The sequence below is a fragment of the Mustelus asterias genome, chromosome 3, assembly GCF_964213995.1.
Source record: "Mustelus asterias chromosome 3, sMusAst1.hap1.1, whole genome shotgun sequence".
In the NCBI taxonomy this organism is placed as follows: Eukaryota; Metazoa; Chordata; class Chondrichthyes; order Carcharhiniformes; family Triakidae; genus Mustelus; species Mustelus asterias.
Genome location: NC_135803.1, coordinates 35,352,761 through 35,377,901, shown reverse-complemented (window position 1 = coordinate 35,377,901; position 25,141 = coordinate 35,352,761). Strand labels below are relative to the sequence as shown.

The 25,141-nt window shown below is 42.0% G+C and overlaps 1 protein-coding gene across 1 annotated transcript in view; it reads right to left on the bottom strand.

The window, feature by feature from the left end:
• ecel1 (endothelin converting enzyme-like 1) overlaps window positions 1-20,156 on the bottom strand; it is an 87,424-nt gene extending 67,268 nt beyond the window's left edge. The window contains exons 1-2 of the mRNA XM_078202143.1: window positions 20,134-20,156; window positions 15,499-16,270 (exon numbers count right to left, since the gene is read on the bottom strand). Coding sequence (XP_078058269.1) covers window positions 15,499-16,266 — 768 coding nt within the window. The 5' untranslated portion in view covers window positions 16,267-16,270; window positions 20,134-20,156. The remainder of the gene's footprint in view (window positions 1-15,498; window positions 16,271-20,133) is intronic.
• Between the last annotated feature and the right edge of the window lie 4,985 nt (window positions 20,157-25,141).

Sequence of the window (25,141 nt, the reverse complement as noted above, 5' to 3'; positions counted from 1 at the left end):
AGTGCCTGGGCAGTACCGGCAGGTGAACGGTGGGGGGGGTGAGGGGGTTTCAGGGTGAACTCCTTTGCACGGATAGCCTTTAAAATGGTGCCCCACTTCACAAATGTCTAGGTTGCTGGCTGGCTGGGTGAATCCGAGGCTGTCCCACCATTGATTTTTTTAAAAGTCTGGGACTATACAGCAGGGAAAGCCGCCATTTCTGTCAACAGCTTTAACGCCACATTCCCTGCCCACTATTGACTTTTGCCAACTTCCAAGGAATCCTCACTCACAGCTCACTGAATGCAAGAACCATCAAGAATGAGTCAGTACTGTAGCCGAATGTTGGAACATGATTTCCCTTTTAATTAGTGCGTAATTCTGAAGCTGCTACTATTTTTCTGGAAAATTCTCTTGGCTTTCCATATGGAAACAATTGCAAACAGCAGTCAAATAATATTAGTCTAAATTCAATAAACGGCCTCAAGATATTGCAGTCAACCTGTGAGCAACACATTGCCAATGCATGAGATGTAGTACGCTCAGTGAAAATTATTTGGAAGGTGGATGGTTTATTCATAAATCAACAACAAGAATAAAGTTGAGGCTTTACAGAGTATAATAACAACTCTGCCACAAGAACCCAACATGGCTTGACAAGGGGCACATCTGCCTGATTAACTGTTTTAATGTTTTTTGAGGAAGTGACACCCTAAGTGGACTGAGAAACGTTGCAAAATGTATTGCACAGAGGCCTCCAAAAAGCTTCTGACAGCATTTTGATCAGAAAACTTAAGTTTGAAGAAAGATTCTGGGAAAGGCTCAGATATTTACTGAAGGTTAGGAAATAGCGGCAGTTGTTAGAAAATGATCACTGAGCTGATTATAACAGGGGATGGCGAAAATCCCCTCGTCGCCACACTCCGACGCCTGTTGGGGTACACCGAGGAATAATTTAGCATGGCCAATGCACCTAACCAACACGTCTTTCAGACCGTGGAAGGAAACCGGAGCACCCGGAGGAAACACACGCAGACACGACGAGAACATGCACACTTCACACAGACAGTGACCCAAGCCGGGAATCAAACCCGGGTGCCTGGCACCGTGAGGCAGCAGTGCTAACCATTGTGCCACTGTGCCACCTTGAGGTTGCGACTGACTGATTTTTGGTCTCTCAGGAAATCAAGGGATATGGGGAGAGATTGGAAAAGTGGAGTTGAGGCTGAAAGTTAGCCATGATTGCAATGAACGGTGGAACCAGCTTGAGGGGCCATATGGTACACTGCTGGTCCTATATCTTATGTTATTCTGACCCACAGCAATGTGGTTAATTGTGTAACTGCCCTCTGAAATGGCCTAGCAAATCACTAGTTGTATTCAAGACTCACTACCACCTTCTCAATGATAATTAGAGATTGACAATAAATAGTCACCTTACCAGTAAAACCCACATCCCGTGAGATTATGGCAGATTTATATGCTGACTTCATTTACATGTCTTGGCTCCATATCTCTTAATACTCATAGAAACATAAAAACATAGAAGATAGGAGCAGGAGGAGGCCATTTGGCCCTTCGAGCCTGCTCCACATTCATTATGATCATGGCTGATCATCCAACTCAATAGCCTAATCCTGCTTTTTCCCCATAACCTTTGATCCCCTTCGCCCCAAGTGCTGTATCTTGAATATGCCTCATGATCAATCTCAGATTTAAAATTATTATGTGAGCTAGCATCTACTGTTTTTTGATGTAAGTATATCTTGATTAAGAGATCGAAAAAGAAAGCATTTGTATTTATATAATAGCTCATCACGTCTCTCAGAAATGTCCCAAGGCATGTTACAAGCAATAAATCACATTTGAAATGCAGATACTGTTACATGTGCAAACATGCCGTTTTACACACAGTTATGTCCTCCAAACACTGGTCAAATGAATGGCCAATCTGTTTTGTTGGCTTAGTTTGAAAGAGGAAGGATGGTGAAAATACGAGGAGAATTCTTTGAAGAGCCTGATCTTTAACCAGCAGAAAGTACAGAGCAGATTTGATTTAACATCGCATCTGAAGTACAATACCTCTGATACTGCAGCAATCCTAATGATCCTGAAAGGTCAGGCTAGGTTTTGCACGCAAATAGGTTAATAAGGTTTGGATCCACAGATTTCTGATTCTGAAGCAACCATCTCAGCCAAGCTGGTACTAGGGCTTTAGTCATAGAGTTGTACAGCACAGAAAAAGGCCCTTCGGCCCATCAAGTCTGCATCAACAATAACTACCACTGAAGTCGCACTAATCCCATTTTCCTGCACTTGTCCTACATCCTTGAATGTTTTTTTAAAAAGGACATTAGTGTACCAGATGGGTCTTTCTGATAATCGACAACAGTTTCATAGTCATCTGTAGATTCTTAATTCCAGGTTTTTTTTATTGAATTCAAATTCACCATCTGCCGTGGCGGGATTCGAACCTGGGTCCCCAGAACATTCGCTGAGTTTCTGGATTAATAGTCTAGCGATAATACCACTGGGCCATCACCTCCCCTATTTCAAATGCTCATCCCCAAATATTTTTTAAAGGTTGTGAGGTTTCCGGCCTCCAGTACCTCCCCAGGCAGTGCACGCCAGTTCCCCACCACCCTCGGAGTGAAAAAGTTGTTTCTCAAATCCCCTCTGAATCTCCTGCACCTCACCCTAAAACTATGCCCCCTCGTGATTCATCCCTCGACCAAGGGGAACACTGCTCCCTACTCACACTGTCCATACCCCTCATAATTGTATACACCTCAATCATGTCCGCCCTCAGTCTTCTACGCTCTAACGAAAACAATCCAAGCCTCTCTAGTCTCTCCTCATACCTCAAAAGCTCCATCCTAGGCAACATCCCAGTGAATCTCCTCTGTACCCTCTCTAGTGCTATCACATCCTTCCTATATTGAGGTGACCAGGTCTGTACTCCAGCTGTGGCCTAACCAACATTCTGTACAGCTCCAAGATCACCTCTTTGCTCTTATCATAGAATCATAGAATCATAGAAACTCTACAGTGCAGAAGGAGGCCATTCGGCCCATCGAGTCTGCACCGACCACAATCCCACCCAGGCCCTACCCCCACATATTTACCCACTAATCCCTCTAACCTACGCATCCCAGGACTCTAAGGGGCAATTTATAACCTGGCCAATCAACCTAACCTGCACATCTTTGGACTCTACTCTATATATACTCTATGCAGCAGCTGATAAGTGTCCCATATACCTTCTTAATTATCTTATTCACGTACTCTGCCGACTTCAGGGATCTGTGAATAAGTACCCCAAGATTCATCTGTTCCCCTGAGCTTCCCAGTGTCCTGCCATTCAGTAAATACTCCCTCATCTTGTTTCTTCTTCCAGTAGATTTAACAATCAATGATCAACACTGCAAATAGGATAAAAGAAAAGCAGCAAAGCCTCATAAACATAGAAAATGCAGGAAACACACTTCAGATTAGTTAGGATCTGCAAAGAGACAAGATGGGTTGTAATAGAGCAATATGGGTTGTAATAGAGCAATACACACCCAAAAGAGCCTGGCTATTCTCTTTATTTGTGCTGATTTACCTGCAGTGTATTTCCAGCAATGTTTGTTCTTATTCAACAATTAAAATGCTGGCTGACAGGGTCAGAATCATAAACTACAAATTACAGGAAGTCATTCTTTAACAGTATAATGCTCTGGTTAAATCAGATCGAGAATAATGAGTTCAATACCGTCAGCGAAACATAAAAAAGGCAGACATTCTAACCCTGGAGGTGGCACAGAGGAGAACCATAAAATTGATTCGTAGCATCAGATAACTGAGTCATGAAGAAGGACTGAAGAGATTAGGTTCTTACAGCTTCAAGTGAGACCACTGAAATGTCACAGTACAAAGGCAAATAAAATACTAAAGGGTACGGAGCACAATTTTAACTGAAACCAGGAGAGTTCTGCAAGGGAAAACCAGTTCAAGAATGAAGGACAATGTTAGGATTGACATAAGGAAATTCTTCATCACACAAGGCGACATTTGAAATAAACCTCTCACTAAAAATAAAGTGGATTCAAAATTGGCTCAGTTGTAGGAGACAGAGGGTGATGACAGAAGGCTGCTTTAGTGACTGGAAGCCAGTGTCCAGTGGCGCACAACAGGGATCTGTGTTGGGCCCCCTATTATTCGTCATTTATATAAATGACATTGATGACTATGTTGGGGGGTTAGGATTAGTAAGTTTGCGGATGACACAAAGATTGGACCTGTGGTTAACAGTGGGGTGGAGCGTCTTAGGCTACAAGATATAGACAGAATGGTCAAATGGGCAGATAAGTGGCAGATGGAATTTAACCCTGAAAAGTGTGAGGTGATACACTTTGGAAGGAATAATTTGACAAGTGCACAATTAATGGTAGGACACTAGGAAGTTCTGTGGAACAAAGGCATCTTGGCATGTTTGTCCACAGATCTCTGAAAGCGGAAGGGCATATTAATAGGGTTGTGAAAAACGCATACGGGGCACTTGCCTTTATCAATCGAGGCATAGCTTACAAAAGCAAGGAAGTCATGTTGGAGTTGCATAGAACTTTAGTGAAGCCACAGCTAGAGTATTGTGTGCAGTTCTGGTCGCCACATTATCGGAAGGGTGTGATTGCACTGGAGAGGGTGCAGAGGAGATTCACCAGGTTGCTGCCTGGGATGGAACATTTAAGTTATGCAGAGAGGTTGCATGGGCTTGGGTTGTTTTCGCTGGAGCAGAGAAGACTGAGGGGTGACCTGATTGAGGTGTACAAGATTAAGAGAGTGGATAAGGAGCAGCTGTTTCCCTTAGTTGAAGGGTCAGTCACAAGGGGACATAGGTGAGGGGCAGGAGGTTTAGGGGGGAATGTGAGGAAATACTTTTTTACCCAGAGGTGGTGACAGCCTGGAATGTGCTGCCAGGGAAGGTGGTGGAGACAGGTTGCCTCACATCCTTTAAAAAGTATCTAGATGAACACATCATAACATTCAGGGCCATGGGCCAAGTGCTGGCAGATGGGACTAAGTAGGAGTTCAGGTGTTTCTAATGTGTCAGTGTGGACTCGATGGACCGAAGCGACTCTTCTGCACTGTATGATTCTATGAAAATGGTGGAGGCAAAAATTTTGAAATGATCCAACAGGCTGTTAAATGAGGCAATACAGAAAATGTGAGGTTTTTCAGAATCAATTAACTGAGCTTGACCAACTGTTTTTATATTCAATCATGGGATGTGAGTGTCATTGGCTGGGCCAGCATTCATTGCCCATCCCTGAGATCATTTAAGAGTCAACTACATTGCTGTGGATCTGGAGTCACATGTAAGCCAGACCAGGTAAGGACGGCAGATATCCTTCCCTAAAGAACATTAATGAACTAGATGGGTTTTCACGATAATCGACAATGGTTTCATGGTCATCATTGGACTTTTAATCCCAGATTTTTAATGAATTCAAATTTCACCATCTGCCGTGGTGGGATTCAAACCCAGGTCTCCAGAGAATGACCCTGGGTCTCCTGATTCCTAGTCCAGTGACAATACCACTACAACAGCGCCTCCCTTGACCTTTCTTATCTTGCGTAAGTTTGAATGAAAATGAAAATTATCGATGTGTGATTGAAGGAGAATGTGTCACAAATGGAAAACAAACTTACCTCTGGCACCTTTTATAATAATCCTGTAATTTTGGATAGGTGTGGAGGGACCGCTGGGAGGTGCTGGTAAGAATATCACGTGTACTCAGAATGCTATAACTCAAAACTTAAATTTTTTCTTTCTCACAGTGTGGAGTGCTCAGAGAGGAGTACAAGTATTTTTCTATATCACTCTCTTTCATAACTGGCTTTATAATTCCACTTTTTAAATATTTTGTATCAAAAAAAGTTTAACTTTATTTCTTGCCACTTTTTCCCTGAGCAGTCTCCACTGTTTTCCTCAAGGACATTACCTCTGCGTATGCACACAGGAAGATAGATCAGAGCTCCTCTAGCTGCTGTTAAATAAGATGTGTCACCACCATAAACTGTACAAATCCTGCCTTGCATACAATCTGATGCTGTTTATCACTGGACACCAACATATATCAATCTCTGTGCATAATTGCAGCTTATCGTGATGTTCTGCTAGGTTCTGAGCGAGCCATTCTCCACCTACTCTCAACTGCTAAAACCCTTAAAGGTCATACTCACAGGATTGCTACCCGATCAACCCACCATCTTGATAAAACTCCAGTTCTAACAGACTCGTTCACTCCAGTAAACAAGATATGGAGATGCTGGGGTGGGCACAGTAAGGAGTCTCACAACACCAGGTTAAAGTCCAACAGGTTTAACCTGGTGTTGTGAGACTTCTTACTGTGTCCAGTAAACAATACACTACCATTTAGTACAGTGGTGTCTTCAGTTCAATCTACAATTAGATGAGCTTCCTTTGGAGCCATTCATATTGGGTGATCAGGAGAATTCAAGGTAACTAAGGAAATAAATTCTAGCTCCTCCTTACAAATGAAGAATCTGCCATAAATACCTTCTTGGAATCAGAGGTACCCGTCACTCCATTAAGTGGTCTAAGAGTCTTGATTTTATGGGAGTTGATTTACATTGTCTAATAGCTTCTATCATGTAACAATTTGTCTGTTTTGCATGTGTAATTCTTCAATTTCTCTGATGAGGGCCAGAGCTCACATGTGGTGGGATGAAGCCAGACAAATCAATAAGCTGTTTCATTTCAAAGGAAGATGAACATAGAGGATGGCAGTTATAATCAGATTCACTTAATTTCACTACAATTTCTTTTCCCGTGATAATACAAAATAAAACGCATGTCAAATGAGCTATGCTGTCCCCCTCCAAGTTGCCTTACAAAAGTACCTGTGGAGAGAGAAAAACAGAAGGTGGAATTTAGCACTCCCACCACAGTGGGAATCGTGGGAGGAGGGGAACTTAACTCGCCAAGAGGCAAAAAAGATCTGTTTCCCATTGGCAGACTGTTGGAATTTTGTTTTCCTGACTTTCAAGGAAGGTTAAAGGTGGGAATGTGGGTTGAGCTTCTCGACACAAATGGTCGGAAACCCCATTAGCTTCTCATGCATATTCATTAAACAGCTACTGAACCAGGATTAAGCTCCCTTTCCAATGTAAGCTCCCCGCCAGCTAGAATTTACAACATTGAGTTGTACGACTGTATATAAGTGGCATGCACCTGGCGAGCTTCACTTCTTCCACAACTTTTAAGATCTGTGATTACTTCCTCCATCTTGAAGACCTCGCATGATTTCATTCATATCGAGTGCCATAACCAAATACTGGACAAGGGAGGCAGGTGAAAGCTGAAAGGGAGGGGGGTGGGGGTGAAATGGAGGGAAGGGTGGAGCGAAGGCTGGGCCGGCAAAGCAGTTTATGGGGAGAGGGTGGGGTCCGGTGGAGAAGTCAGGTTGCTGGTAATGGAAGGGAACAATTACAACCAGAGGGGGACTGGGATCCAGTAGAAACAGCAGATCCAGGGTGCGAGTCTGCTAGGTGAAGGTCTCATTGGGTGGGTCACAGAGTGGGATGAGACAGGTGGCTCGGATAACAGGAGGGAGCAGGGTCAGGGTGGGCTTAGGGGCGGTAATGGCTGTCGGCTCTCATGGGGGGAAAGGCATGTGGAGGTGGATCGTCAGGGGATCCAGGATAACAGGGGGGAAGGTTCAAGGCTAACTGAGGGGAGAGGAATGCTGATATTGGGTGGGTGATGGGAGAAGCTGGTGTGTGACAGGGGGAGGATAGAAGGTAGTGGAACAAATTTGAAAGGTGACGTGCATTTTCCAAAGTGACCTTGACAACGCAGTTAGTCAGTCAGTCAGATTCCTCGAATAGGAGGAGAGACTTTTGTGGTGGGTGCAGTTCAGGGTCAGCACAAGTGACCGACTAAAAGGGTCACCCTGATAATTATGTGGCAACTGGATGTCGAAGATGCTCCATTTTGTTCTCCTCTGTGTGGTGAAGCTCATATTGCAGCAGGTTTGTTCGGGACGCATGGGTCTGATAATATCAGGATCCCAACGAGGTGTGAGCTGCCTTTCATTCTGTGCCATTCGCCATCAACTGCAGTCGGAGTCAGGGTGAGAGAGAGAGGTGGGAGAGGGAGAGAGGTGGGAGAGGTAGGGAGAGGGAGAGGTAGGGAAGTAGGGAGGTGATTGCCTCCAAGGGGCACAGCTGGTGGAGGGCAGCCAATTCGCGACTCCAAACCTCCATCCTCTCGGGTGAATGGTCACGGCAGACACAGACTCAAGCGGTTAATCTTTCTATGTTGCCATGGCAATGGTCTCTCTATAGTTTCAAGGGTAGTCTAGACAAGCAGAAAGGTGTCTGCGTGAGGCTTCTTGCACATGCTCTCATTACCCTGATCAAAGAGCAATGTGTCCGTACACATTCATGTATGAATGGGAGGAAGATCCATCTCTGACCCTCCAGGATGTCCTTTACCTGCAAGGGGTGGGGGTGGGGATGCCATGTCTAGGCAGAGGTCAGGGGAAGGGCTTAACATTGGCCCACTGGCTTTGAGGTGGAGGGAAACCTGTAAAGAACATGCTCACTTAATGTATCACTTCAATTCATTTACACACCCACTGAGGTTTGATGACGCAGGCTGCAGGGAACCCTGTGCCTGTCATCTAGATGAGGATGAGGAGGGTCTGCCGCTGTTGGGCACCGGGCCATGAGGAGCAAGAGGCAGCGGAGCCTCGATAAGGTCAAGGGCCTGGTGAACATGAAACACTGTAACTGTGAGCATTGGCCTGGCCATGGGTGCATTGCTGGCGGTGCTCTTATCTAGAGATGAGCAAAAGACAATACCGGAGGGCCCCTCACATGTCTCAGGATGTGGTTGCTCACATCTGCCAACTTCTCCAGTCTGGGCTGCGGCTGCAAGGGCTCTGGAGGAGTAATACAGAGCTACTGACCAGCAATGTGTGAATGTTTGTCTGGGTGCCTTATAACTCCATGAGTAACAGGTGACCTTCTCCCCGCCCCACCACGAGATTCACCGAGTTCTTTGCGGATGCCTAATTAATGAGCTGAAAAGTGGACGATTGTGCATATCCACCCACTCCGCCACCTATTATCCCACCAACCATCGGATTTAGTCTCCAGAATGTCTCGTCCAGAGTTTCATCTTTCATCACAGACTTGAAATGTTAACTCTGTTTCTCTCTGCATGGGTGCTGCCAGACTTGCTGCTTATTTCCAGCATTTCCTGTTTTTATTGTAACAAGTTACTTGAAGTCTCACAACAACAGGTTAAAGTCCAACAGGTTTATTTGGAATCACGAGCTTTCGGAGCACTGCTCCTTCACCTGGTGTTGAATCATAGAAACCCTACAGTGCAGAAAGAGGCCATTTGGCCCATCGAGTCTGCACCAACCACAATCCCACCCAGGCCCTCCCCCCATATCGCTACATATATACCCACTAATCCCTCTAACCTACGCATCTCAGGACACTAAGGGGCAATTTTAGCATGGCCAATCAACCTAACCCGCACATCTTTGGACTGTGGGAGGAAACCGGAGCCCCCGGAGAAAACCCACGCAGACACGAGAAGAATGTGCAAACTCCACACAGGCAGTGACCCAAGCCGGGAATCGAACCCAGGTCCCTGGAGTTATGAAGCAGCAGTGCTAACCACTGTGCTACCGTGCCGTTGTGAGACTTCTTACTGTGCCCATCCCAGTCCAACACCAGCATCTCCACATCAAGTTACTTGAGTCAAACAAGATAAATTGATCCCACTGTTCTGCACTCGTCTTTTTATAGCCGTTTTCTGCACAATAACCGGTTACTTGCACAATCTGCATATCAAAAATTCTGCTCAATACCTAAGTGTGTTTTTCATCTCTCATGGTTCATAGCTAGAATGTGCAAGTCTATATAAACAACTGGGAGCAGTGATTTCCCCAATGCAATGGCTATGAGATATTTATTGATTACTGAGATAAGCCAATTGCTTACAGTCTACGAGGCAATAACATTAAAGCTATTTCATTATCATCTTAACCACCTAGGATCTCGAATAGTGATTTTTAAACATGCATGGAGACACTTGTTTCAAACCACAAAATTTAATAAGATTTGCGAAAAAGGGTCAGTGGATAAATGGTCCAAAAAGTCTTGAACGATGACACACTGCTAATTTAAAAAATATAATTAAGTTTCCTGAATCGATATGTTTCCACTAACCAGCCAACTGGGGGTGGCACGGTGATTAGCGCTGCTGCCTCAGTGTTAGGGACCCGGGTTTGATTCCCGGCTTGGGTGGGGTTTGCGCGTTCTCCTTGTGTCTGCGTTGGTTTCCTCCGGGTGCTGTGGCTTCCTCCCACAGTGTGGAGATGCCGGCGTTGGACTGGGGTATGTAGAAACTTGATGTCTGTGTCGATATGCGTGATCTTCTTGGAGATCCTTTCCACTTGGATCCTCCCACAGTCCAAACATGTGCAGGTTAGGTGGATTGGCCATAGTAAATTCTCCCTCAATGTACCCGAACAGGCACTGGAGTCTGGTGACTAGGGGATTTTCACAGTAACTTAATTACAGTGTGAATGTAAGCCTACTTGTGACTAATAAATAATCTTTAACTTTAAATGTTATATACAGTGGTATGGAAACATACAGATAGAGATAGAAAACTATATTACCATTGCACCTCTCATAGCCTCAGGAAGTTCCAAAGCACTTCACCAGTGAAATAATTATTTTAGAAATTGTTCACAACAGCAGCCAATTCACAGCGCACTGTCCCACTAACAGGAATAAGAGGAATTACCAGATAATTTCAATTAGGTAATCCTGGTTGAAGTGCATCAGGAGACCCTTTATCAAGAGCTGCAATGGGATCAGCTAAAGTCCTCATCCAAAAGACATCACTTCCCTCAATATAACAACAGTCATGTCCTCAAGTCTTGAAGTGGGACTTCAATCAAGCTCTTCTGACACAGAGTTTAGCATGCTATCACTGAGCTAAGGCCACATATATAGTATGTTACTACAAAGCTTTAGGGCAGGATCATTTTTTAGGCCAGGGTCAATGATTTCACAAATAGACAGGCAGCGTGGCAGGGGTGCTGCTGTTTGGCAGTTAGGAAACTGAGAAGAATGGGTCCTGCCAAATATAAGGCATGATGTGGAGAATGCCGGCATTGGATTGGGGTGGGCACAGTAAGAAGTCTCACAACACCAGGTTAAAGTATAAGGCAAAATATTATTCCTGATAGCACGTTTCCCAGCCACAGCCTGTGGGACTATACAGGCTGGTTGCTGGGTTGGTCACCAGACACCCTCCCGGGCAGGTTCATGGTGGGGTGGATTTGGGTCTGAAAATGATTACACTACACTCAAACCCATCCAGTATTGGGGATTAAAATTCTCCATTGTGTGAGTATTCCACTTCAACCACTGGCCATACACTTCGTTCTTATGTTAAAGCATTATTGCAGGGATTCCCAAACTGTGGGCCACGACCCCTAGTGGGGTTGCGGGATGCAGTTTTGAAGTCGCAGGCTTTGAGGCAATAATGGCAGCTGTGGGGCTCGAACTGAGTTCTGACAACTTTAAATTTGACCCTTTTAATGTTCTTTTTAAAAAAAAATATGTTGGTGGGTGTGCCTGTTCTCTGAGGCCTGATTGCTGCTCTAACCACAGCCTGTAACAGGCTTTTTTCAGGGAAAACCCAGCAGTTTTAAACCTCTCCCCAGCTGAACATCTCTCAAACTCCACTCCCCCACTCACCAATGCACCCTCTACCTCTTGGAAGGATAAGGGCAGCAGATGCATGGGAATACCACCACCTGCAATTTTCACTTGCAAATCACACATTATCCTGACTTGGAAGCATATCACTGTTCTTTTAGAGTTGCTGAGTCAAAGTCCTGGAGCTCCCTCTCTACCAGCACTGTGGGTGTACCTACACCACATGGACTGCAGTAGTTCAAAAAGAGGACGTACCACATTACAATGACATTACAAAATTGCGTCATTGCCTATAAAGCACTTTGAGGCATCCTGAGGTTGTGTAAGACGCTATATAAATGTCCATCTTTCTTTTTCTCTTTTATGTATATTAGTGTAAGCAATTTATTTTATTGCAGAGTCTATTCATTAAGATCTTTCATAATTTTTAAATGACGGTTGAGCTTTAGTTGCTTGCTTTTCCTTACATGGTACACGTTTGATTCAGGTTTAGTGGCACAAATGTTACCGAACTAATAACTCACAACTGGTGAATGTAACAAAGTTAATGCCAAATGATTTCCAATGCCTATGCAATTTAGATGACACTTTAATTTTCTTATACGTTTCCCTGCTTACTCATTTTTCATGCTGTAATACATTTTATCTCTGCAGTAAAGTGATGTGTTTAAGATATGATGGTCTAGCAGCTTCAGTTAATTAATGTTGAACATTGACAGTCATAAACATTTTGGAAGGTTTTATCTTGTGTACAGAGGCAACTTGAAACCTGAATGTTGTATGAGACCGGACTAAAATATTGCTGGGAACAAGATTATGATGAGAAATTTAAAAAGTATTATGAGATATTTGAGCACAGGTTGCAGCAATTATTAGGCTGGTAACTTGCAAAGTAATTTTTCTTTTGTCAAACTGAAAGAGATGCAACTAGAGGGAGGGTTGGAAGGTTATACTGGGTTGAGGGACAGAGATTGAAGTCAGCTGGAGGAAGGGATATGTAGTTGGAAATGAAACCTAGACTAAAAGAAATCTGAGCTTCCACCTGGTACTCAGGGTAAGCACCTAGGACAAGGAGAATGGGATCTGGGTCAGCTCATTGACCAGAGCTACAAGGGATCCAGGACATGGGGAGTAGTATCTGAGCAAGATAGAAAGATGGGTCATAAAGAGAATTTCTCTTCAACACGAAGACCACTTAGGAAAGATTACTGAAGAGGTCTTAGGGCAGGATAAATTTGTTGCTGTGATCAGGAAAAAAAACATTTTATTCACAATGTTTGCAATTCGACAAGTTGGCAGCTTTCTGGCGTAAAGGAACAAGAATCATCACAGGTAGAAACCAGTTGAAATGTGGACCAGGCCAAGAGCCCAGGATGTACACATAAATGAATAATATGCTTATTTCTCCTACAGTTGATGGAAACCAATAAGCACAAATTCTTTACAGTTTGCAATAATTATATATATGGTGCCAATTATTCAACCAAAGCTGTACAGTTTAATTCACAGCAAAATAAACCATTAGATATTTGATAGTTTGAAAGGATCAGCTAATATCTGGCTAAAAATAATAGGAAGTAGGTTGGAGATATATTGCAACTTGTGGCTGATTTTATTTTACTTCCCATGATGCATTCATTGGGCACAGATCCACATTTTATTCTGTTTGCGAATGCAACTTTGCCGCACTGTTACTTCATGTCAATTAAAAACAATATTCTACCCATGTGAAATTGTTGACCTGCATTACACAGATTGTTCTGTCCAGAAAAGGGAGTTGTCACTTCTCAGATCTAATGATCCATTGAAGGCAGATCTCCTCCTTCGTCCTGAATCCACCTCAAGATAAACGACTATAATCAAAAGCTGCCCCCAAACTCGCCTATGCCAGGATTATGCTTGTTAATGATTAAAAGGTGTCTGACCCTCACCTGAATAAAATTCCAACAATCTTTGTATCTTGAGATGGAAGAAGATTGATGTTGTACTTAGGAACAGGAGTAGAACATCCAGTCCCTCAAATCGGTTGCATCATTCAATTAGATCATCGTCAATCTATAACTTAGCTCTATTTTCCCATCCTGGTCCATAACCTTGCCTTACAAAAACTGTCAATCTCAGTTCTGAAATTTTCAATTGACCCAGACTCAACGTCTTTTTGGGAGAATTCTAGGTTCCCACTCTCGATTTTGTGAAAAAGTGCTTCCTGATACGACAGTAAACTGCCTCGTTCTAATTCTAAGGTTATGCCCCTTTCTCTAGACTCCCCCACCAGAGGAAATAGTTTCTATCTATTCTATCAGACCTACTCATCATTTTACAGAGCTCAATTAGGCAACTCCTTAATTATCCATGCTCACACGAATACACCCTAAATCTATGTACTCAGTCCTAATAACTTAACCCTTTTGGCATTCAGTAAATCTGCACTGTATTCGCTTCAGGGCAAAGATATCATTCTTGAGATGAGGTGCCTAGAATTGAATACAATGTTCCAGATGCAATTTAACCAAAGTTTAATATAAATTCAAACTCCCATGAGATAAAAGCCAATATCAAATTAATCTTTTGAATTATTATTTTCTACTTATCCCTTCACTTTTGTTGGGATCCTTAAATCTCTTTTCCACATGTCCTAGTTTCTCGCTGAATGATCTTTCTTGCTCCCATCCAGATTGCCTCACATCCCCAAATTAACCTTCATCTGTCACAGTTTTGCCCACTCACTTAATCGATCAATGCTCCTATGCAACTTTCTGTTTCCATCTCCACTACTTACTGTGCCAGTTGACGTCGCTTCATCAGCAAACTTGGATAAATGGCTCTCTAATCCTCTGTTCAATTCATTTATAGTGAAAAACTGAGGTTTTGGTATGGATCATTTGGGGGGGGGGAGGGGACCACTAGTCACATCCTCCCAATTTGAGTACATACCCACTATTCTCACTCTCTCTCTTTCTCACCTTCCTCCAAATCAATTCTCTAGCCATGTTGATAGATTACCTCAATTTGCACATGCCTTCATTTTTGCGAAGTCTTTTGTGAGGAACCTTACCGAATGTCTTCTGGAATTCCAATATGAATAAGATTCACAATTGTTTCCTCACCACTGCAACTACTCTTTCAACAACAAAAAAAATCAACTGGATTGTTAGACTTGACTTTTCCTTCATATGTCCTTCATATGTCTGATATTTGTCCACGTGCTCACACGCTTTCATAATAGACTCCAGTAACTTCCCCGCAGTTAGTAGGATAAATTAGATTCTAAATTGTGAGATAAAGGTTAATTTAGTCTTATTGTGTAAACTCTCTAATGGGTACAGTCATTTAGAATGGAGTTTAGTTGGCGGATTAGAAATGTCTTTGTCCCTGGACAGTAATCAAAAAGCCCTGATGCTGAGCACAATGTAAATGGGTCTATTTTAGATAACAGGACTGGGTCTCTGTATTTTTATGCCACTTGTTCAGTCAGATTTATCTGCCACACACTATAATGATGCACCCTCCCCAGTGAGAGATTTTGTTTCAAAAACTTGAGCATCAAAATACTCTGGATATTATATGTGCACTTTCAACCAATATGATTGGGTATCAATTATTAAACTCTGTTCGTAAAGATGTCTGGGTGTGAATGTCTGCAGTTACTTACATTTGATCTAGGTACATTCATTAATGGGCTGAAGGGCGGAATTTAGGGAATTGGTGCAGACTACTTGTATTTCTCATTCTGCCAGACACACATCTCACAAGACTTACTCTGATCACGTTCCGGGAAGAATTTTTATCGTCCACGTTCACATTCAGGGAGAAGAAGGCGGCTGTGCTGTACACTCCCTGCGTTTTGTACAAAAGTTCACCAAAACTCCACGCCGCCTTCTTCCAGCTGCCAGCGATGTCCCAGCCTCCGCAATCTTCGATGATGTCCAACATGGGTTTCGCTCCCAGCCGGTCGATCTCTTTCAGGTCGATGCAGGATTTATAAAACTGCTTGACTTTCCTCTCGGCGGATCTCCTGTGAAACCTCCTCACCGGCTGCATGAGGAGCCGCTGCAGCTTGCCTTCGTTCTGCTCGGCGATGCCAGTCACCGTCCCGTAACTGAGCTTGTCCTCGGGGATCCCGTGTCGCCGGAGCCAGCCCCCGCAGGAGAAAGTGTAAAAATCTTTGCACGGGTCTATGGTGGGGTCGATGCTGCTGGCGATCAGCCTGGCCGCTTTGCTGAAGCCTTTCTTGCGGCTGCAGTCCTCCCGGCACTGACTTTCCCGTTCTGAGGCTAAATACTTCAAGACCAGCATGCTGGTCAGGATGATGCACAGCCCCGTGGCAAACACCAAGCCAGAAAGCAGGCAGATCTCCCTCTTGCTCCATCTCAGCTCCCCCTTTCGACTTTTGCCATTCCTGTCATGCTTGCGAGAGCTCAGGTGAAGGTTTAGACCATTGTGCAGAGTCCCGGAGCTAAATTTATTCACGTACTTAACTTCTTGAAACTCATCGTAGTGAGCCGTCAAAGAATAAGTCTTGTCCATAGCTCTGTCTGGAAACTACATCAATGTTTGTACTAGGCAGAAAACTGAAGAGGGTTGAATTGTTCTAGCCCCACATGACTTTAAAAGAAACCCAGTTGCTATCCGCTCCTGCCAAGTGGAAGGAGCTTAAATGCATGCAGCGTGTGAGTGAAGCTGCTACTCGCTCTCCGGGCTGTCGGCAGTTTTATTAGCACGGATCGCAATGATTGACAGCTCTTCACTTCCCTGTTGATTGGAACCAACAGCGCCAACCCCGGACTCGACACCAGGAAAGGCAGCAGCGGCGGCAGCTGTATGGAAGAGCCAGGGACTGAACTGCACAGGTTTAAAGTAGCAAGCTCTTCACCGATTACACTTAGCGTGGGGGGATCGGTCCCTTTGATTGGTCTGCCTGAATGTAAACTCGCCCCAGCGCCTCCTCAAATCTCAGAGTGAAACTTAACTAGGAGGAAACAAACCTCCCGGTGACATTTAAAAGAATCGATCAATCAGCTTTTTTCATTGAAGCTTAAGCAGGACATTAATATAGTGTTTTCACCCTTCAAAGGCAATGAGATAACCAGTCCAGGCAATCCATTGACTCTGTCTACATACAGCTCCCGCTGTCTCGGCAAAGCAGCCAGCAAAATTAAGGACCCCACGCACCCTGGACATTCTCTCTTCCACCTTCTTCCTTCGGAAAAGAGATACAAAAGTCTGAGGTCACGTACCAACCCAACCGACTCAAGAACAGCTTCTTCCCTGCTGCCATCAGCCTTTTGAATGGACCTACCTTATGTTAAGCTGATCTTTCTCTGCACCCCAGCTATGACTGTAACACTACATTCTGCACTCTCCTTCTCAATGGCAAGTATGCTTTGTCTGTATGCCACGCAAGAAACAATACTTTTCACTATATACCAATACATGTGACAATAATAAATCAAATCATAATCAAGGATGCCACACACCTGGGACATTCTCTCTTTCACCTTCTTCTGTCCCGAAAAAGATACAAAAGTCTGAGATCATGTACCAGCTGATTCAAGAACAGCTTCTTTCCTGTTACCATCAGACTTTTGAATGGATCTACTTTGCATTAAGTTGATCTTTTTCTACACCCTAGCTATGACTGCAACACTACATTCAGCACTCTCTCCTTTCCTTCTCCCCTATGTACTCTATGAACGGTATGCTTTGTCTGTATGATGTGCAAGAAACAATATTTTTCACTATATCCAAATACATGTGACAACAATAAATCAAATGAAATTATTCTTCACACTGACCCAAGCTGGCGATTGTGAGTCACTGTGTAATGCTTGAGGACAGTCCTGGCTGAATTACACAATATGTAGTTACAATTAATTATCCTGACTATTCTAGACCAGAAAAAATAATTCGCAGTAATATTATAGTAAATATCAATTATTATCAAGAGGAAGAAATTCACATACAGAACATTTTGCTGATACTGGAACACTGTATAGTAAATTATAAATATTTACAATGTAGTAAACACATAATGGAAACTTCACTGCTCCAAGCTACCTACTGTTTTGGACACATTTAGTCGAAATCCAATCTGTAGCTGTAATTATGAAAATGGCATGCATTATTCATAAAGCCCATGATTATAGTCACGTTAATTGTTTTTTTGGTTAATTGACTATTTCTTGATTTAAGAGACACCATCAGCAGTGATCCAAGCGGAGGGGTTATCATTAACTGTCATTAAAAACTGGTTACATCTCGGAAAATGGTGCAGATGAAAATACGCTTTGGCCTAATCCTAGACAGCGGAAGACGTCAATGACTGATTTGCAGCAACGGTGGTTTATACTGGTTCTGGAAACGTGAGGAGGTTTGGTTAAAGGATCCCCCCTCCCTCCTCCCCCGACTCTCGTGTTTGAGGGCAGTAAATGACACTGAGGTCAGTTTTACTGGCCCCCAAACTCCTGCGGTCGGAGCAGTAACACAGCACCTCCCGTTCCTGTGTAGAACGTATATGGGCTGAATGATAAATGCTTGGAGTCACGGGGATGTTTAAGATTTAACCCCCCCCCCCTCATTAGAAAGTGGAAAAATCAAGAAATTCCTGATCTTATCCCAGAACGAAAATCGACCGAAGAAACGGCATCGAAATGATCCTGAATATATAAGTAATCATAGCTGTAAATGTTGCAATCATGTCCCGCATTGCGATTTGATAGGTGGGCAAACATTAATAATGACTCCAAGGTCTTGTTTAGAAACTTCATGAAAGCCGGAGTCTTTACTCAACGGGGAAAGCACACCTCCCCAGCCCCAAGACTGAAAGAGAATTGTCTGATATCTCTGTCCCAGGACTTTCCCATTTATACTATTACTAAATTACTACATGTTTTCGGAGATCCAACAGCAGGTGGCAAAATCACTTCCCAGCTCCCATAATTAACACGTTTTGTTTATATTATTATCCGCAGTCTTGCGATGCTAAGATTTAAATTCTGTATTTGAAATATGGTGAAAGTAGTGTGGGGGGTGATATCTCTGCTCACTGCTAGGGCAATCTCTCAGCCTCCTCGAAGTGCTGGAAGATTGTGTTGGGGAGGGGGGAGGGGGGATTGCATTGACAAAATAGCTTTGTGCTCAGTTCAAATTGCTTTAATGGCAAAAGGCTTTTACTTTCAAAATTATTATTTACTAACTCTAATTGAATCAAACTCAATTGCCCTGAAACGTCATTTGAATTGCAAATGACTGCAGGTCTCCGGGCTGCACATTTTTCATTCTCGTGGCAAGTACAGCTTCGCTTTTAAATCTTTCCATAAATAATTATAATAATATGGAAGCTGCGCGGCTATGAAACCGACGGAGAGGACGGAGTTGTTTCCAAATGTGGCAAATGCATTTCAAGCTGTTTAGTGCAATCACAGATCAAGCGAATTAATTGTTAAGTGTTGGAAGGGATGGAATCAGCAACTCACCCAAAAGTGCAATCCTCACAGCACAGTATCTAAGTCACAAACTCAAAGCCACATGAAGATTTTTGGTTTCCGCCAGAAGCACCAATAACATAAAGGCCCAAGTGATTCAGCCACAAGTGGATTGTGACTATTTCAACCTCTGTACGAAGAAAATAGATCGCCAGCCAGCCAGCCAGATAGATAGTTTAAAAGTTTATTTATTAGTGTCACAAGTAGGTTTACATTAACACTGCAATGAAGTTACTGTGAAAATCACCCAGTCTCCACACTCCGGCGCCTGTTCGGGTACACTAAGGGAGAATTTAGCACGGCCAATGCACCTAACCAGCACGTCTTTCACACTGTGGGAGGAAACCAGAGCACCCGGAGGAAACCCACACAGACATGGGGATAATGTGCAGGCCCCGCACAGACAGTGACCCAAGCCGGAATTGAACCCCAGCCTCTGGCACTGTGAGGCAGCAGTGCAAACCGCCGTGCAATAGAGAGATAGATTTCATAGACATCTAGAGACATAGACAGCTGGACAGACCAGACATGTAGAGAGTTATATAGGTAGAGTTAGAATGGTTGAAAAGGTGGCTTCTTATTTACTCTTACAAGCAGGGTAGTATCATTCTCTATCTAATAAACCCCCTCCCCCCACTTTCGGAATCACTTTACCTCACAGCATGAAATATATTTTAAACTAGGATAACAAGCATCTCTTCTTCGATGATATTCGTTGGAGTGACCAATTTGCAGCAAGTAAATAAAGTCTCACTATTAACTCCTATAAAAGCACACCACATTGTTTGATAATTTTCCAGTTGAAAGTGCAATACAGTTTCTTTATTCAGAAATTAATCTTGCATTAAAAAAAACAATATTAATGATGTTGAGAATTGGGGAAAATCGGCCATGAATTTCTAAAATTAACTCCGATTTGGATCGATTGGGGAATGAGTGTCTCCCGTCCCGTTATAAACTGCAAACATCTTCTGCAGTGAGAATGCAGTGCTGGGCCGGATAATCCCTCATGGAAAGTGTCCAGCCCCACTCAAATTGTAGTGGGGAAAGCAAGCTGGGCTACAACGCTTATGTCCGAACATTGGGATTAAAATATGCGAGTGCCGCGGAAGCTCAAGCTACTGCTAATTTAGTTTTCTTCGCTGTGGTTTGGGGCCTTCTTATGAATGGATCCCGTGAGAGACAACTGCATTTACTGAGCAGATAGAGGTCATAAACTGACCCCAGACAAAGAAACAGAATACCCATGAGTAGTGTAATAGAGAAGTCGCCTGCCAAAGCTCTATTAGTTAGAATACATTTTATCCATTATATTAATAAGCATTAAATTTAATGGCTCATGTCGGCCAATACGTTTACATGGATTGTATTACATTTGGAATACATCACACACATTTCAACGGAAGAAAATAAACAATTTTACTAAGTGGCTCTGTATATTTAAAAAGGAAAATACTAGAATCCTTGAACAATGACTACAATATGGAGGAACCTTTTGTTGATTCACTATTTACCATGTAACCAAGACTTGTTAAATGATTCACCCAGTCAATGCTTCTGGGTTACGATAGCCTTTACAAGTGTAGCTATGTGTTAAGTTTTATAAGCAGATCAGGTGGGGTATTTGAATTCTTGGGGGATATGTTTTGGAGCTCTCTTGACAAACGCCCTATATCATTGCCCTTCAATTGCAGACGCAAAAAGTAGCAAAGATAAAACATTTAATCTCCCATTCTTTTGTCCAAGGAACAGCAGTAGATTCACTCTCAGAAAGTATTGCCTGGCTAGACTCCTGGAAACGTGGTGTTGACTGAATCTAGAAATGTGTGACAGTAGGTAACTTGCTGTTACGAGCTAACACATTTTCACCACAATTGAAAGCATACTACTAATAAAAGACTTGCACATTTTCCGATTATAGTAAAAGTTGAGCAAAATAAAACAAAATCCCAATCTCACCGTCAATGTGCAGTGCTAATTCTATCATGTTCACTGGTCATGGAAAGCCTCAAGGACACTGGTCACAGAAGGCCTCAAGAATATTTGTACAGACTGGTCATGGAAAGTCCAGAACACACTGGTGAACACTAGTCATGATGCAGGATGCAGAAGGCCAAAAGCACATTAATGGACACAGGCCACAGAAAGTCTAAAGCACCTTGGTGAATACTTGTAACACTTGAGTAGATATCGGTCACAGAAGGTTCCAAGCACACTGGTTGCAAAAGGCCTCAAGCACACTTGTAGATTCTAGTCACAGAAGATTTTGTAAACTCTGATGGACACCTTGTGTTCTCTCTCCACGTTCACCTAGATGTGCGAAAGAGTGTCAGGCAGTCAAAGTAGGGTTCCCCTCATGTCCGAGGCATCTTTGACTTATGGATGGCAATTTTAGCCAGGCCCAGGGAGGAGCAGGTACACAAATGGATCATTTGCATTGTTTGTTACTCCATGAATCGGCTGGCCAAAGATTGGGTGTATGAGACTGAAAGTTAACCAGAAGTCAGGGAACAGCTCCTTTAAGTAATAAACAAAGGTAGCAATCTCCCAGAATATTAATTAATATAAAGGCCACATTGTTCCAGGACACTGAATTGACTCATGGTCCGGGTGTGTAAAATTGTGAGGTCCGTACCAATTGAAAACATTTAGCCCATTGCTTACTAAGAGAAGTCTGAAATTATGCTTTATTAATCTCCCACCATCAAAGGGGACACACACATTTACATTTATCCATAAGTTTGACCACTAATGAATATAATTGACTAGTCAACCACAGAGGTAAGGAAAATATAGACTGCCTAGGTGCATTTTGTGTTTATTGCATTACTACTTAAAAGAATCAAAGGATGACACGAACCAGTGGGATTTTCATGTTTTTATACAGAAATCACAGATTTTCTATTTTGCATAAGAAAACACTGTGATAGTGACAGATAATCACTTGAGCTGGAGAAATGTCCTGCCTTAGAATTATGTGCTGGTGTGCAACCTATTACAATGTAAAAAAGTCAACAATATTTTGACTGTGTACCATGGGATACTTTCAATATTTGGAAATTTAGCAGCTCATCATTAGGTAGAAAATTGCTTCAGTTAGAGAATGAATCATAATTGGCAAAATTACTTCAAACTCATAATGTATTTTCTGTGTGAGAGATAATGCATTGTTAAATACAAATGACATATGTATCTGTCTTGTTCTATTATGCATATCCATCAGGAACGAGTTTGTCCTCGAAGAGGACATACAGATGTCAGCAAATGCTATCCATCACAGCTACACCATGAGTACTTTAACAGCATACATAAAAACAGATATGTAATCCATTTTTACAATTTATTGCTTGTGTGGAATAAAAATTGTTCACATCGGTGTATGGATAGCATACACAAACTAATAAGCACAGGTCCAGCTGCATATTTAAAATGCATCATAAAATATCCGCTCTAATGAAAGGAAATGGAAGTCAAAATTTCAGACTGAACAGAATAAATCATAAATAAAATGAAAAACATTTTAGGTAATTGATAAAACTTATGCATCACTCATGAATGGATGGATTTGATTTTGAAAAATGTACAAATCATGATAAGGTTTATGTAAGCATTACATTTGAATGGAAAATTCATCTCTCAGAACTATTTCATTAATTAAATTGTGAAACTTTTATGGAATTGATATAACTTAACACTCCCAAATTCAGGAAATAAAAAAGATTAAAAATGTAATAGTTTATTCCGCACTCTTCTCCAAATAAACCAAGATTCAGCAGTGTCTGCGTTTGATATATATCCTCAATACATGATCAGAATAAAATACTCTGAAAAATATTTTCCTTTTACTTTGGTTCTATATCATTTTAATCAATAAAATAAAATTTAAAATACAAAGAAAAGGTGTTTTGAATTTGAAATGTGAAGACCCCATTAGATAACTGTCTTCTATCTGCTCTTAGGCAAGATAAAAATCTGCAATTTTAATTTGGACAGTCACAAAACATAAAAGCGTGACTAAAGGTCAATATTTGAGTCAGACAGGCACTTAGAAACGAATAACTAACCACCATTACTCTGACAACTGCTTTTTTTCACAGATGATTGAATCAAGCTAATTAAAACAAGTGATTTCCTCTGAGAACCAGCAGGACATTAGAAAAGCTGCCACTTATCAGATTTATTTTCAGGTAAACGATTCAGATGGTGTTTACTGCTTCTGCATTAGTAGGTTGTACTCTGCTACAACATCACTACGCAGTGTTCATTTGTTCTAACAATTGCTAACTTGTTGCGACAGCTTTGTTGTATTGCTAGGTACCAATTTAAAGGCATGATCCATACAATGAAACTGACATCAATAATGAATCTTTGTAGTGTATTCCCCATTATTATTAACCCATGCACTGTCTCCCGCACACGATTTGTAATAATTGAATTAAAGATTCAGAGTTTGTCAACTTGCATTTTGAATTAGTTGGTATAGAACACAAATTTATAGGTACTCAATGCTTAAAGTGACAGACTTGTACTCTGAATACTGTGATAATGCAATACTGATATTTCAAGCTCTGTTTCAGTCTTCCTCACATCCTCAGTTTCTATTGGAAATGGCCAAGTCTATCATTTACAAATTTCTGTATGTTTCTGAAGATTCTCAGGAGATATTTGAACGGTTTCAATTGCTAATCTAAATGCAGTCCTTTCTCCTCTGAGAACACAAAGTAGGCTGCAAGATTAATCGAGGAGAAATTTTGAGTCTTTTGCAGCCAAATGAAGTCAGGATGTTTCACAATAGCATCTTTTGAAACCTGATAAACACAGGTCCTTAAAAATGTATTTGCCACTGTAAAGGTACTTCAAACCACAAGTTCAGTACCACACACTGTGCAGTCACAATATTAGACATGCATTTGTGAGATGAAATGGGAAATGCTTCTTACAGCAGAGCAAATCAGTCAGCATCTATGGAGGGGAAAAATGAATTAATATTATGAACAGAATTTTTCTTTCAAAATGTAAAACAAAAGATCAAAAGAACATTGGGGAAAATGAATTAAAACATACCGCAGACAGAGAAGAAATCTTTGCTTTGAATAACCTGTGGCTGGTTTAAAACGAGAGCAGGAAATTGTTCTTAGAATGCCTTAGCAAGACATTGAAAATAATTAAAGATAGCTAAAATGATCAGAGATTCATCCAAGGAAAAAAGATGAAAAAGTAAGTGAATTAGAAGAAAACACAAGACCTGCAGATGCATGTCTAAAATTCAAATCAAGATGATGGAGAGATGGAATGGGTACATCAGCCTCATGTGGTAAAAAAACAGGGCATCACTAAAGGTGATGCCCCTCTTACCCAACCACTTGTGTTTTGATCCAGGATCCACACTGGAAAATCAATCCCCTCCCCCCACTCCTTTTATTATCAGCAGATTGCAAGCTATTCTACTCATAACATGCTTTCTGTAGTTGAAATGATTTAAATTTTCATGTTCTCATTTCTTTATTTTTTTCAAATATATAATTTGTTTTTCAGTTCTGAGGAAGGCCTTCCTTGAAACAGTAACTTGGCTTTCCTTGCTCTAGAAGCTAACTAGCTTTTTTTACTTCCAGCATTTTCTCTTTTTGCTCAATATTCCCAGCAAAAGGGTTTTTTTTTTCATTTTATGAATAAATTTAGCATAGGTTGTTTGGGACTCTGCATAACCTTTTCAAATAGTTTATAGACTGCAGATAGGAACATTAGTGATCATGGAGTAAAAAAATCATCTTATTTATCTAACCTATTCCTTCCATAAGTAACTTTGCAACTTGCTGAAACAGACAGTTGAGAAATGTTTTTGGCCTCTTTGTAGCTGCAGGAATATGAACCAAGAGCTACCTCAATGCCACCTAAATGGATGGAGGTCTGAACCCCAT